Source organism: Canis lupus, chromosome 28 (assembly GCF_003254725.2).
Source record: "Canis lupus dingo isolate Sandy chromosome 28, ASM325472v2, whole genome shotgun sequence".
NCBI lineage: Eukaryota > Metazoa > Chordata > Mammalia > Carnivora > Canidae > Canis > Canis lupus.
The window spans coordinates 38,863,400-38,878,299 of NC_064270.1; the positions used below are offsets into that span (position 1 = coordinate 38,863,400).

Consider the following 14,900-nt stretch of genomic DNA (forward strand, 5'->3'; position numbering starts at 1 on the left):
GTTCACCTTTCTCTCCCTCCATCCAAGCTACCTTACCAGTGAGCCCACCGCCTGGGGCCTCCTGCATCAGAGGGCCCCCTCTGGCTGTGCCTCTCCATGGGGTAAAGAATCCACAGGGCCAGTGGGATGTTCTGACCCTAAGCCCCTGTCCCCGTTCCAGAGCCTACTTCCTGGGCCCGGGCCAGCCTTTCTCCAGGTACATTCTCCTGAGGACAGACCACCCCACTGCTGCCCTACTCCAAGGGGTAGCTGCTTGTTGGAGAGGGTTATGTGAGGTGGGAGTGGGGATGACAAGGAGCCCGGACTGTCCTTTTAATGTGCTCAAGGCCCCATGTCATGCAGGACAGAGTCTGGGCTGTGCCCAGGAGCCAGCTTTCCCTCATCCCAGCAGATCCCAGCATGGAACTCCAAGAAATCCAAAAAGTCTGTATTTGAACTGGCCTTCCACCTTGCTATGAAGGCTTACTTGTCAGCCTGAGTCTGAAGGAGCTGTGGAGAGCAGGGCCCATATCAAGGGAAAGGGCACTGCATTGTAAAGATCACTCTTTTTGCCTCTGTTTCAGATTTTCCCATAGCTTGAAGGCTCTGGAACTTGCCCTAGCCTAACCGCTGTAAGACCCTTCCCGGGGGTGGGAGTGGACAACAGGAACAAAGCTCAGTACTGAGCAGTACTCAGCAATAGCTTGGAACGAGGAACTTGGAACAATAACGAGCACTTTATAATGTCTCCCACTGATTATCCTCGAAGGGATCAAGTTTGAGGAACACTCTGTTCAGACTGGGGGAAAGGATAAGTGGCTGGGACTGCAGTCAGGGGAGGTGGAGTCAGGCCAGGTGGCATCCCATAACCTTCCCCACTTCTGAGGCTGAGTGGTGCTCGTGCTGGGGAGGAAGATCTAGGGCTGCACCCAGGCTCGGGCCTGTGCTGGGAGCAGCTCCACCTGCCCCAAGCAGGCCAACCGACAGCGCTCACGCCCCAGATGCACGAGGATCACAGAGGAATACTGTTGAGCTTATTAAGACGACAAACAGGTCATTTTGAAAATAGGGGATACGGAGGAATGCGCGTTCTAGGAAAAGCCTTGAGTTCAAAACTAAAAAACAAACTGCACGCAGAGCTTTCCTGGACTTTAAAAGCAGGCACGGAGGACAGACGGTCCAAAATCCGGTTCCCAGATTGTTCTCTTACATTGCATTATCTCAAACTCCGGATGTGGGCTCTAGTGGAGGGGCACTGGCACTAGGAGCGGATGCTGGGGTCTCACGCAGGCTTCCCTGTGAGGAGCCTGAGGACTTTAAAGAACCTACTTACTGGGTGCTGCTGTCTTTTTAAATTTTTGTTTTAGTTTTTTCATTTTATACCTTTTGACCTCTCATTCCCTGCCTTTGGCATCCACCAATCTGCTCTCAGTATCTATGAGCTGCTTTTTCTTTTTTTAAATAAAAAAATTCCACATGTTAAAAAAAAAAAAAATTCCACATGTAAGTGGGATCGTATGAGAGGAATCTTTTTCTGACTTCTCTCACTCAGCGTCACACCCTAAGCTTCATCCTTGTTGTTGCAGGATTTCATTCTCTTTATGGCCGAATAACATTCCACTATGTATATATACGACAGTTTCTTTATCCATTCATCCATCCTATGCTTGAGTGTTCATCTCCTATCCAGCAAGCGTGGCGAATAGTAGTTCTAGCACTATCTGTAGCTTTTCTTGGATTTTCTATGCAGATAATTATATCATCTGGAAATAAGTTTACTTCTTTCCTTTCCAATTTTTACACCATTGCTTCTTTTTCTTAACGTGCCAAAGGTCAGAGCATTATCCCTCCCTGGAGAGTCAGGAACCCAGCACACCCGCACACTCGTGCACTAAACAGAAGTGGCAACAGCAGGCAAACTTGTGTTTCCCTCTTCAACAGAAATGCTTCCACTAAATAGGACAAACCCTACGCCTCCCCAGGATAAACACTTCTATTTCTGGTTTGCGTAGTTTTCATTGTGAGTGGGATTTGGAGTAACTGGATGTGTTTTCTGCATCTATTTAGACAATCATTTGGTTTTTTTTTTTTTTTCCTTTTACCAGTGTAGTAGTTTTTCTAACGTTAACTCATCCAGCTTTTTGATAACTTTCCCGATTCATCTGTTACTGGTCTGAGTCCACCTTGGTGGACATCCACATTTCCCGCGGGGGGGTGGGGTGTGGGGAGGGCTCCCACTGCACCGGCCATCCTACCCTATGCTTACCACAGCCAGCCCACGTGTTCACACAGGCACTGCCCCCCACCCCCTGACCACATCAAAGATGTCCTGCCACGGTCTTCTGGTGTCTGTTTTCACCAAGAGGTCTGCGGTGAAAGCATCATCCCCCCGCCCCCAGAACAATCCATTACGTCTCCCCAGCAGCCCCGCAGGACTTCCCCTGTATTGTCTTTCCACTTCCATGTCTTTCCGCATCCATGACAGATGTGCAGAGACATCAAGCCCAAGACCCGCCCACCATGATTCCAGGAGTACAAAAAGGTACAAAAATGTACCACACCCTCATGAAGCACCGCATCGCTTGGGAGGGAGAACAGGAGATACACCCTGCAGATCCTGAGCCCTCGCGCCCTAAGGAGAAATAAGCTCATCGTCCTGAACTTGAGGTCTCTCATTCTCAGGAACATTAGTTACTCTTTCAGTTAATACTAATGTTTTCCATGTTTAATATTGCATCTAAATGGTACCATTCTATACACAGCCTCCTGTCATTACCTTAATTCATCCATTCTTATTGTGTATATTTTGTTGAATTAATATACCCAAATCCACTTGTCCATTGTCCTACTGGACAGGGGAGTTGTTCTGGATTTTTGCTAAGCAAGCAATGCTACTATAATTTTTTGTTGACATTTCTTCAGGCATCTGCTAGGGTTCCTTCCCAGGAAGGAATCTTCTGGGTCCCAGGGAGTGCCCGTCACCACCCTTAGCTGGTATCTGATCTCCCAGTCACCACCCCAAGGTACACGGCTTCCAAGGTGGTGGGCAGATCCTTTCACTCCGCATTCCTGCCCACATTTTCATCATCAGCTTCTAATGAGCGACTCAGCACACTGTTCACCATCAGTCTCCTACCGATCATCTTTAAAGAGTTCAAGTTTGGGAAGCAATGCTTTAGATGCGGGGAAAGGATAAGCGGGCAGGACTGAAGCCAGGGGAGGTGGACTAGACAATAGAGGATGTCTCATATCCTCCTCCACACTTCAGAGCTACGTGACTATTTTTTCTGCTAATTTGATGATTTAAGTTGATACCCTTAATCACTAGCAAGGCTCAATGTCCGTTATGTTCACTGGCTGATTTGGTTTCCTCTTCTCTGAAATGCCAATTCATAGACTTTGTCCATGAACCTGCTAGGTCCATTTGGTATGTCACAACTGTCTTCCTGCTTTACGGCATCTTCTTGAACAGTGATGAGGAATTTGGGTATGCAATGTCTTAGGTACAGTCAAGTGTATCAATCTTTTCCCTGTGGCTTTATGAGATTTTATAATTCTCCGTTTATTTACTTTGCACATTTAGGGTCTTTAACCTTCTCTCCAGCTCTCAGGATTGATCTGTGTGTAGGGTAGAGATCTAATCTGATTTTTCCTCATACAGATGGCCACACGTCTTAGCAGTTAGAGGACCTGGTGGCTCCCACCTGAGTTGCCTTCTCCGCAATGCACTAAGCTGCGTTATACCCAAGTTTAAAGCCCTCAAACTTATTTCACTGGTCTATTTCCCTAACCCTCGGCCAACAGCACATTGTCTGAATTCTTACAACTTGGTAATGCATCTTGACATCTGACAGGTGGGTGATCTTTGTCACCTTGTTCTTCCTCTTCAAAATTATCCGGCTACACATGTCTTTCTTTAATTCTGGGAAATTCTCAGCTGCTGTTTTTTCAAAAGCCACGAGTCTTTTCAAGTCAGGCCTTTTCATTATCTCTTCCTCTCCTGTTCTCTAAATTTGTTCTTCTGGATTTCCTGACAGACCTTCCATTCTTTCCTCTCTCAATCACACTTTCATACTTTCCATCTCTTTACGTCCCAAGCTGTTTGGGATGACTTCCCCAGATAAACTAGTTCACTAATTCTGTCTTTAACTATGTTACTTCAATGATTGTATCACTCACTTTTAGGGTTTTTTTTTTTTTTTTCCGGCCTTCCAATTTTTTTTCCACACTGTGCTCTCCTTTCATTATGCCTCTGTCTTCTTAAGATTTAGTTTTATTTTTAGAGAGAGTCCCCGAGTCGGGGGAGGGGCAGAGGGTGAGTAAGAACTTCAAGCAGACTCCCTGTTGAGTGCAGAGCCCGACACGGGGCTCAATCTCAGGACTGAGCCAAAACTGAGAGTCAGTCTTAACCGACTGTACCACCGGGGTACCCCTGGCTGTTTCTTCTTAATCAGTTTTTTTGAAATTTCAAACAATTATCTTTACAGTGAACTTCACATAGTGAGATTCTTTTATATTTCAGAATCTTGGAGGTTTGTATTCTCGTTATAATTCCTGAGGTGCCCCCCCACGCCCCGCAGTGGTAGATCTGTTTATGTTGTTTATACGCTGAGGCGACATCCTCCACGCACACGGTCTCAGCTCTGAATGCTGTGTGCCTCGGATGGTGGAGGTGCACTCGCAGGATGATTCTGCATTTGCCACTGTCCAAGGCTTAAAGGACTTCAAGAGTCTGTATCTATTTTGTGTCCGTGCTTTTCTTTTGGTTCATGTACCACTGGGACAGAACAGATTTGGAGCCCACACCCATGTATGGCCTGCTATTTTAATGTCTAATCCCCTTAATGTACAGAGAGATGATCTGGGCTCAAGACTTTATGCAAGGCTCCAGGTTCTGGCTCCCATGCCTCCACTGGTCAAAGTCACATCTGCCTCTGGGCATTAGAATTCCAGCCCCCAGCCTCCCTCCCCCCGCCCATTCCAGGACCAACCCCAACAAAGGAGGACCTCGTAACAGCCACCAGGGATGGGTCCGTATGTGATGCTCTTGTCTTCTCTCTGCACTCACCAAAGTGACCATGTACCTGACGCTCTCACCTGGAGCAGAAGGCAGCACACAAGCATCAGCACAGCCTGGTAGGCTCCTAGACAGTCTAAATTACCTTTTCCTTAAAGCACTTTTAATCCATGTCACCATCTCCTCATACTTCCACTTACTTTATTTATAGAGAAAGAAGTGTTCGTTTTGTTTCTCTGGTCATCTAAAAGCTCTGGGATCCTTCAGAGTCTGGAAACATAGTTTAAAAAAAAAAAAACAAAACTATTTTCTTGGTTCCCATACTCTAGAGAAAACATTTATTGCCAGAAGCTAAATCTGAAGATTTTGTAAGAAAGTCTATTCAAACCCCTCTATTTTGGGATTCACACTTGGCTGTACTGACACAGCCGAACTCTTCTCCTGGCCAGGCCACTCTTCCAGATAATAATAATTCAGTGCCATGCCTTCACCAAGGAGCTCTCCTTGCGTCTGGGCGTGATGTCTGCGAAGAGCCGGGCCCTCACGGCATGCCTCCCAGTGGGTTAGAGCTGCTCGCTGCACCCAGTGTGGGGCAGGGAGCCTGGCAGTCAACACACGCCCGGGCCAAGAGGAGCAGAGATGGGCAGAGAGGGGCAGAGAGGGGCGGGCTGCAAAGGGAGCTGGAGCCCCAGCCTGCCCTTCGACCATGGAGAACCCGATTCTCCTTATCTGTAAATGGACGGGGTTCAATGAATCTAGGGTCCCTGACAAACCCGGGGAAAATGGACAAGCATAAATTGATTCTCACAGAATAATCAATGAAATTCACTTGATCCACCTGATTGTGTTTTCTCCTCTCAGGACATAAGAATAAAAGACTGACAAGAACTAGCTATTGCTGAAACAGGACACAAAGACCAGACCACTGCACATCGATCTTCCTTCATCTGTGTCAGGACATTACATTTTCATCTCAGTCTCATCCGCGGCTTGACACCTGGGCCGCTGAGCTTGGCCACAGCCATCGCCCTATGCGACGCTGGCACAGGAGAAAGGCAGACGCTCGTGCACACAGGTTCTGGGGCTGTTCCTGTTTTAGTGCTTTGTTTAGAGATGCTACAGACGTAGGGAGAATTATCAATAAGACAGGTAAGTAAAATAAAACAAATATTTTAAAGGTCGACCATTTGGAGATAAAAAAGTGCAAAGAAAGTGAGTGTATCCACTTAGAATCAAAATAATCACACGTGGGCTGCCCCGCCATCCCTGCAGGGGTGCCAGGGAGCAGGCATAGACCAAGGCCCCGATGTCAGGCCCTCGATTTCTGCTCCCACCCCCTAGTCCCCGCAGTCAGACGGGGCATCTCAGTGTCAAAAAGTGAGTAGAACAGCAGCTCACTGAGACCACTCGCATAGTATTTGCCCTCAACACCAATTAACGGGCTGTAATCCAAAATCAACTTGTTGGGTTGTGTGGGGTGAAGGGTCCCTAAAACAAAAATGTCATGTTTTGCACTTTGGCCTTTATATGACAATTCTCTACAAGTCTGGGTGATAAAATACAGTTAACCCCAGGTAACAGAACATACACACACCAGCGAGCAACATTAAGGACCTCTTTCTCAATCTAATGCCCAGGCACACCACACCGCCAGCTGACCCCGAGGGGGAGCAGGTTCTGGCCACGCTCCCCAACACAGAGCTTCCTGGGCTAGACCCAGGGACCGGAGAGAGGGCAACAAAGAACCAGAGGCCCATGTTTAAAACAGCAAACCCAAGAGGACTTGTCCACTCATTAGGTAATTAACCCAGGAAGGGTCCAGTCAGAAAGGAACCTAGGTATTCCATGTGGCGAATTCAATGTGGCTTCAAGCACACAAATGGTGGAAGAGCAGAAGAGCCACATGGGGAAGGGCAAGGCCACCAACTATTCCCCAGGTGGGGAGGGCGGAGGGAGGCAGTGGCATGTCCAGAGCCCAGTAGCTCATGCCGCCCAGCAGGAGCTGGGACCAAGGGGGACAGCTTTGCAGGAGCTGGTACCTGGGAAGGAAGGGGCAGAGGGAGAGGTGCTCTGGCTTCCATCTCGCCCTCCTCCCCACTCCAGCGTCCAGGGTCAGAAACCAGAAGCCAAGGAGTCCCCCCAACACCCAGCAGAGCAGAGCAAAGGTGGGGAACAGAGCTGAGAAAAGACAGGCAGGTGACCATCATGCCAACCCGGTAAGATCTGAGGGTGGCCTGCCCCTGAAGGGCTCCTGCGCCGGGGTGCGATGTCAAGACACCGGACATGGGACACCTTCCCATGTCTCAGTGGTGGCTCAGCGGTGGCTCAGCAGTGGAGCATCTGCCTTCGGCTCAGGACGTGACCCTGGGGTCCTGGGATCAAGTCCCGCATCAGGCTCCCTGCAGGGAGCCTGCTTCTGTCTCTGCCTCTCTCAGGAATAAACAAAATCTTAAAAAAAAAAATTTAAAGAGACCAGACATGACTGGGAAAACATGGTGGCGGGAACACAGCATCTCCACTTAGCAAATGAGGGAAATCTGTTCTGGCTCTAGTTTTCGGCCGTCTACCGCACCGACCGCACCGGCCGCACCGCGTAGCTTCACTGGATTGCCGCAGAGCGCCCGCGAAGCCCCGGTAGGTCTCCCATTAAATGAATCTGCAGAAGACGACGTGGCGTCCGCCTGGCCCTGGGCTACCGTGGCCCCGGGGCCAGCAGGCTGAGTGACCCGGCGACGCAGCGAGCGCCCTGGCGGGCCGGGCCCCGCTGAGCAGCGCCCCCTGTGAAGGAAGGAGGGTCCCGCGGGCGGCCACCGGCCATCGGCACTGCTCTGGGCTCGCAGCCTCAGACAGGGCAGCAGAGAAGGGCAGCCTGGCCCCGGGGACACCCGGGAGGATGGAGCGCCACATCCCGTGGCAAGGACAGGGACGGTCTCCCTGCGGTCGTCAGTAACCCGAGCGGGGGGAAGCAGGGCTAAGAGGAGGTGCCCCTACGAGCAGCGAGCGCCACGGCGGGGTCCTCCTGCCAGGCGGAGCAGCGGTCCCCGCAAAGGCAGTCAGCACAGAGGGGACCACGTGGGGTGGGGACCACACGCCAACCTGGAAACAAGGTGGACGAATTCAATCGAAAAAGTCCTCGCGCACCTGAGAAGCCAAGACCCTGCACTGGTGAGAAACAATTCATGTTAAAGACGAGGAAACGCTCCGGAGGAGAAAGACAGCAGGTGCCCAGGCATGAGCTGAGACAGCCGCGCGGGGACTCAGAGCAGGACTGGCCAGTCAGCAGCACACCGGAAAACCAGGTGCAAGGGAGGTTCTGGGGGGAGCAAGCAGCCAGGGAGTTTCCAGGGGGAGCACCCAGGGAGGTTCTGGGGGGAGTACCCAGGGAGGTTCTGGGGGAAGCATCCAGAGAGGTTCCTGGGGAAGCAAGCACCCAGGGAGTTTCCGGGGGGAACACTCAGGGAGGTTATGGGGGGACCTCCCAGGGAGGTTATCAGAGGGAGGACCAAAGAAGGTGAGACTCATACCCAAGTTTCCCTTTAGGGATCTACAGACCCCTGGATGCAACCTTTGCTTCTCTGACCCCAGGTCTCCACCCTGGGTCCACTCAGGACCAATGGTACAGGACAGGGCACACGCATGCACACAGGTGCACATCTGTGAATGGACCTATGTGTCTAATAAAGTCTTCTGAAATTTGGAATTGCTGCCCATCAGTGATTTACTGTTAAGCACTTCTCCCTGGGATCTTGCATTTCTAAAAATACTGTTTGCTTTTTATTTAACACTGAACCTCCTGATGTTCCAGAATACAAAAATAGTGTCTTATTATTTTAAAAGCTTAGGAGAGAAACTAGCCATATTATTAGAAAAAGAAGATATACGCAGCTATAGTCTGTTCAAATATCAAGAGGTGTGACTTTTCAAATTCACATTTCAATCTTTATTTACATAGGACTTTTAGAAACAGTAGGTGTAAATATTAAATCACCCAAGCCTGGGTGAAATTTTATTGAGAATAACTACAGATAAAGGGAAACTGATTTTTTAAAGTCAGTTTCTGAAATTTAGATAAAAAGAATATCGAGCACTAAGGAAAAAATGATGTATTTACATATCAATATAGGTTCTCTGCTCACAGATTCATTTCCTATGAAACAGAACAGAGGCAAGCTTGGGGAGTTACAAAGGAAGGAAAAATCCTAATCAAATAGAAACTGTTGTTCAAACAGAATATTAGCTAAAATGATCCAATCAGTTGCTTGAGCCAAATTTTTTTTCTTTAAGCCATTCATGCCAGAACACAACGTCTCAGAGCATTAAGAATCCATATTACGTTCCAAGTGTTTGCCCAACAGATGGGGGGATTTGAAAGATACATTCCATGGAAATGGGATGAGAACCAGGAAGGTTACCAGTTAGTAACCAGCATTAACACAATTTACTCATAATGAGGCCATATTTCTCAAGGTAAACATTATGGATTTGTATTCCAGGGCATGTCTGGCTGTTAAAGGAATCAATCTAAAATACAGTAAGTTCAAGTTGCCAATCTTTGACTTCACCATTGTTTAGGGTTGCACCATGGAATGCAGCATAACATGCAGAAATTCTCCAGAAGATAAGCGTAAGAAAAGCATGCCTTCATTGAAGGAGTCAGACACTAAGCTCTGTTTTCATATTTCTCCAGTGACTTCAGATGATCAGAGGTTCACATGGGCAATAACTGGCACAGTGTTAGGTCTTCATTTGAAACAAAATCATTGCCTCTCATTGTAAAACACAGTAGCTTGCAATATGCCCATTCAAAATCTTAGAACTGACCAACTCAACCTTTTGCTCATCAAAAACAGAGCGATACTTTTTTCTAAAATTCTTTAGGGGGAATCTAAGAAATGATCACATACACAGATACACACACACACACACACACACACACACAGACCCACATTCTCCTGGTTTCTATGTGACGGTTAAATGTAATTCTATTTTATGACAATATTAAGAACCTAAATTTAAAATTAAAGAAACAAACAAGAATTACAGAGGTTATCAAAGACATTAACTTGTTCTTAGAATAAGTCCAAAATTAGTAACACAGGTATTACTTATTAGTATTAATAAATATTAATTACAGGTATTAGTAACTCATGTATACTTTACAATTTCCTGCCCAATATGGAAACTGAGAATCTAACTCTGGCCATGTTAGACCTCCTTTACTTTGAATTAATGGTGTGAACACTGCATTTCTCCTTCTGAAATCTGAGGTTTCTGTGAAGTTTACGGGACACGAAAACTAGCTCAAACAGGGAAATAAGAAAACAATGTCCATCCCTATTCGGATAATTAACTGAGGTCAAGGCTTCTCTCCAAGATGTCCTCAAATGACCTCTATTAACTGTATCCGGTGCCCTGTTCCCTTCCCTGAACCCTGTGTTAAGAAAAAATTTTAAGTGCATTTTCTTTTTTTTTTTTTTCCAATCTCAAGCTGGAAACAAATCAGTTTGCACCCCAGCAGAATGCCAAGGAAAGCTTAAATCAATCTGCACCTTTTTATTTACATCCCTCAGTCCTTAGAAATGTAATTGCCGTTTTTATTAACTTTGTTTTATGGATCTAATATTTAAGAACAAGTCTGTCTTTTATGTCACAGCAAGAAGGTTAATGCACTTACAGACTCCCCCGCCATACATCTCGGGCAAGGCTGGGCCCAGCTCCTTCCGCCGTTCTGAGGAATCTATTTAACAAATCACAGCCGCAGATGCATCAGAAAGTGATTATTTACACTTTGTATTAAAATATTTAAATGGGTCATAGCTGGCCTAGTGGGAACAGGAACCTACCCCCACACGTGGCAGCCCCTCGCCGCTGCAGGACACTGGGGCACTGAGCTTCACAGGGGCTCGGCCCCACTCTGGCCCGGCTGCTTCTCCTCTCCTGCATGCCCGTTTCTGAAAGACACCAAACGTCACTTGAGGAGGCTCCTGGAGCACTCGGCACTAATTGGATTTGCCTTCTGCAAACTTCAGCTGCAAACACAGACCCCTGTGGAGCTGGATGAGTTTATAGGACGTTTGAGGGGTGACTTTAAACATCGTCTTTCAGGAACAAGTTCCATCAGTTACATTTAACCTCATTATTTCTAGCAATGTTTGGGGTTTACCTCACTTTATAGATTTAATATAGACATTTTAAACAATTTTGGTCACAACTCTTATAATAAACTATTGTGATATTGGAAATATACAAAACCTATCAATTTTGTTCAAGAAACTAGCTCTATGCTTCAACACATTTTGCCTAGTTTCGAGTTACATGCTTTCTTAATACAATATAAACAATTCACATGTAAGTAATTCTTTGTCTTACTGACACTGAAGAGCAAATTAATTTTACTTATTTTCAGGTTGCACACATGCTCCATAACTAATAACCTTTGGGAAAGTTAGCACTTGGTTTCTGCTTCCCTGTGAACCTTCTAAAGAAGATAAATCACAAAAGCAATCCTCTAATGCTAAAGGAAAAAAAATTTTTTTCACTCTCAAAATACCAAGACTTTGAGCAGTCCCGGTGGCTCAGTGGATTAGCACCGCCTTCGGACCAGGTTGTGATCCTGGAGACCTGGGATACAGTCCCATGTCAGGCTCCCTGCGTGGAGCCTACTTCTCCCTATGCCTGTGTCTCTGCATCTGTCTGTCTGTCTGTCTGTCTCTCTCTCTGTCTCTCTCTCTGTGTGCCTCTCATGAATAAATAGATAAAATCTTAAAAAAAGAAAAAAAGAAAAAAAAAAAAACAAGACTGAGCATTGTGAAGGGTAATAGTGTTTTCAGGGACACAAAGTTGAGAAGTAGGAAGACCTCTGCAAGTGGTCGTGAAGTCCATCCGTTGTCCCCAGGCCCGCCTGCAGGCCCTGCTGCTGGACAGCTCCCACCAATTCAGAAAACACAGCCCTTGCACGGCAGCTCCCTCTGCTTCTCTGGTCTCCTGCAAACCATCATCATGGTTTATACCAAATCTGTTTCTTATCTATACTTATTTGTATTTTCTAAATTGACTTGTCTTTTTTCTTTTTTTAATTACTGGATTCACTCAATATACCATGGGTTTAGAGTGCTAGTTTTACTGTCTTTACACACCTTAAAGACTACACGGCATTTTGAGATTAAACTGGAAAATGCTGAACTCCATGCCCCCCCAGACCACTGAGAAGAATTTCTCAGGTCAGTGCTTGACCTCCTAGAGGCTGAAGACAAGGCAGGTGAGGCAGTCACTGCCTTTCTTATGGTTACCCCCAAACGAAACTACAAATTCTACTTCAAACCATGTTCCAGTCATAACATGAAGTCAGAGAATGTGAAATACAAAGAAAAAGGTAAGAGAAAAGCCACTAGGTCCTGGCATGTGCCCCTTGTGCCCCCAGCTCACACCTGCCGTCATAAACTCCGGCGAGCCAGGCCAAGAGGAAAGTCTACAGAACAGAGACAGGCACAGTAAAGGGGTGAGAAATCCATACAAACATGAAGAAACGCCAAAGCGCATCTCTGTCCAATAAATAAATAAAATCTAAAAAAAAAAAAAAAAGAAAAAGAATATAAACTCTCAATTTCTATTTTCTGTAATTGTTATAAGTAGGATTTAAATTTTGTCAAAGGATTTTTTCAGTATCTGGGTAGATAATTGTACATTTTTTCCTTAGGTTATATAAATATTAATAGCCTTAATTTACCTATTTAAAGAAAAAGGTTCTTGATTGGGCTCACAGAACAAGACCCAATTGTATGCTGTATACAAGAGACATACCTAAAACAGTCATTCTAGAAAGGCTAAAAATGTGAAAGGCTGAACGAAAGTAAATGAAACAAAAAGAGAGAAGCAGACCAAGTAGAATTCAAGTCCCAAAGTGTAAAACACAAGAGGATGTATTTAATGTTAAAAGCCTCAGCCTGCAATGAAGAGATGATGCTCATGTACACCTAGGCACCAGGAAATACAATTACCACCTTTACGAAGCAGAAGTAACAGGACACCAAAGGAGATGTGTAGAGGCATATGTTAAAAATGGGAGATCGAATACACCATGTCCATACAAGGCAGAGCAAGTGCACAAGAAATAAATTAGGATCTAAGCAACGCCATCAACCAAGGTAGAGTTTATACATATATAGTGAAGTCTACACTCTGATAATAGAGAACACATATTTTGCTCAAGAATTTATAGCACCTCCCTACAAATCATCATATATTAGGGCACAAAGAAAACATTAACAATTTCCATAAGATAGAAATACTGCAAATAATATTTTCTGATCACAATGCAATAAAAGTAAACATTATTAACAACGACAACAACAACAAAACAGAAAGACACTTCTACTTAGATATTTAAAAATTCTATTACTGACTCTTAGTGAAAGAGGACAAACTAAAAGTATAGAATTTTTAAAAAATAATTACGCAGAAAACACTACATATCAGAATCTATGGAATGCATTTACAAGCAGTAATCAGGGGGACCTGGGTGGTTCGCCTGGGTAGTTGGGTCACCACCTGGGTGGTTGAATGTCTGCCTTTGGCTCAGGTTGTGATCCTGGGGTCCTGAGATCAAGTCCTGCATTGGGATCCCCGTAGGGAGCCTGCTTCTCCCTCTGCCTATGTCTTTGCCTCTCTGTGTGTCTCTCATGAATAAATAAATAAAATATTAAAAAAATAAACCAATAATCAGAGAAAAAATTCATTATATTAATATTTTTACCAATAAAAAAATGAAAAAATAAAATTACCCTGTCAATAAGCCTTAGCTCATAAACACTAGTGAAAGAAGAACAGTGACCCAAAAGAAAATTCAAGAAAGAAACAATTGAGGGAAAATCTGACTAAGGAGGGTAGGTTTTCCTTTTTTTTTTTTTTTTATTTTTTTATTTTTTATTTTTTTATTTTTTTTTAGGTTTTCCATTAAAAACAGCAGTGCTAACTAGTAATTCTAAGTCTTACGGGTTTTTTGCGGGAGTTGGGGTGGAAATTAGCAGGGTAGACAACCTACCAGCTACTTGATCAAGAAAAAAAGAGGAGAAAGCACAAATATATAAAATAAGAAATGACACAGGGAAGTGACCAATAAAACAAGAAATCTAAAACATCCTAAGAGACTCCTTATAGACCTCTATGCAAACAGACTTAACATGTCACTGACACGGACAACTTCCCAAGGAACTCAGAAGGTCATGACCAAGACTGGACCCACTGTAGTTAGAGAGCTGAACCAGACGACAGCCAGAGAAGACAAAGGTTCCTAAGCAGGCACGTCCCCAAGAAGCACCAGGACAGACAGCTTCACAGAGGCTTCTACCAAACCCTCAAGACCAGACAGTTCGGTGCTCTACATAAACTGCTCCAGAGCACTGATGAGGATGGAAAGTCCCCAAGTCCTTTCATGAAGCAAGTGTAATGCTGATAACACCAGATAAAGAAGAACAAAGAAAAAAAACCATGGACCAGTATCCTTCACAAATATCAATGCAGAAATATTAAATAAAACATTAACAAACAGAATCTAGCACCACAGGAAGAAGTCACACACCATGACCAAGTAGGATTTTTTCCAGAAATGAAAGCTGGGTTCAATATTTGAAATCCAGTATCATTCCTCATATTAATTAACCTAAGGAAAAGATGTACAATTATCTACCCAGATACTGAAAAAAATCCTTTGACAAAATTTAAATCCTACTTATAACAATTACAGAAAAAAGAAATTGAGAGTTTATATTCTTTTTTCTTTTTTTTTCGATTTTATTTATTTATTTGACAGAGAGAGAGCACGCACAAGCAGGGGGAGCAGCAAGCAGAGGGAGAAGCAGGATTCCAGCTGAGTGGAGAGCCTGATGGGGGGCTTGATCCCAGGACT

General features: G+C 45.1%; 1 protein-coding gene across 16 annotated transcripts in view; it reads right to left on the reverse strand.

The window, feature by feature from the left end:
* Positions 1 to 14,900, reverse strand: part of C28H10orf143 (chromosome 28 C10orf143 homolog) — a 96,742-nt gene that overhangs the window by 64,115 nt on the left and 17,727 nt on the right. For 14 of the 16 annotated variants that reach the window (XR_007406699.1, XR_007406698.1, XR_007406700.1 and 11 more), the window contains 2 exons: positions 10,840 to 10,947; positions 10,671 to 10,733 (listed from right to left, as the gene is read on the reverse strand). Coding sequence is in view for 4 of the 16 variants with exons in the window: in XM_035707809.2 (XP_035563702.1) it covers positions 10,671 to 10,733; positions 10,840 to 10,947 (171 nt within the window). In the remaining 12 variants the exon portion in view is untranslated. Of the gene's footprint in view, positions 1 to 5,196; positions 5,267 to 8,868; positions 9,737 to 10,670; positions 10,734 to 10,839; positions 10,948 to 14,900 lie in introns of those variants that run through there. The other 2 variants (XR_004810098.2, XR_004810103.2) reach the window with 2 other exon arrangements.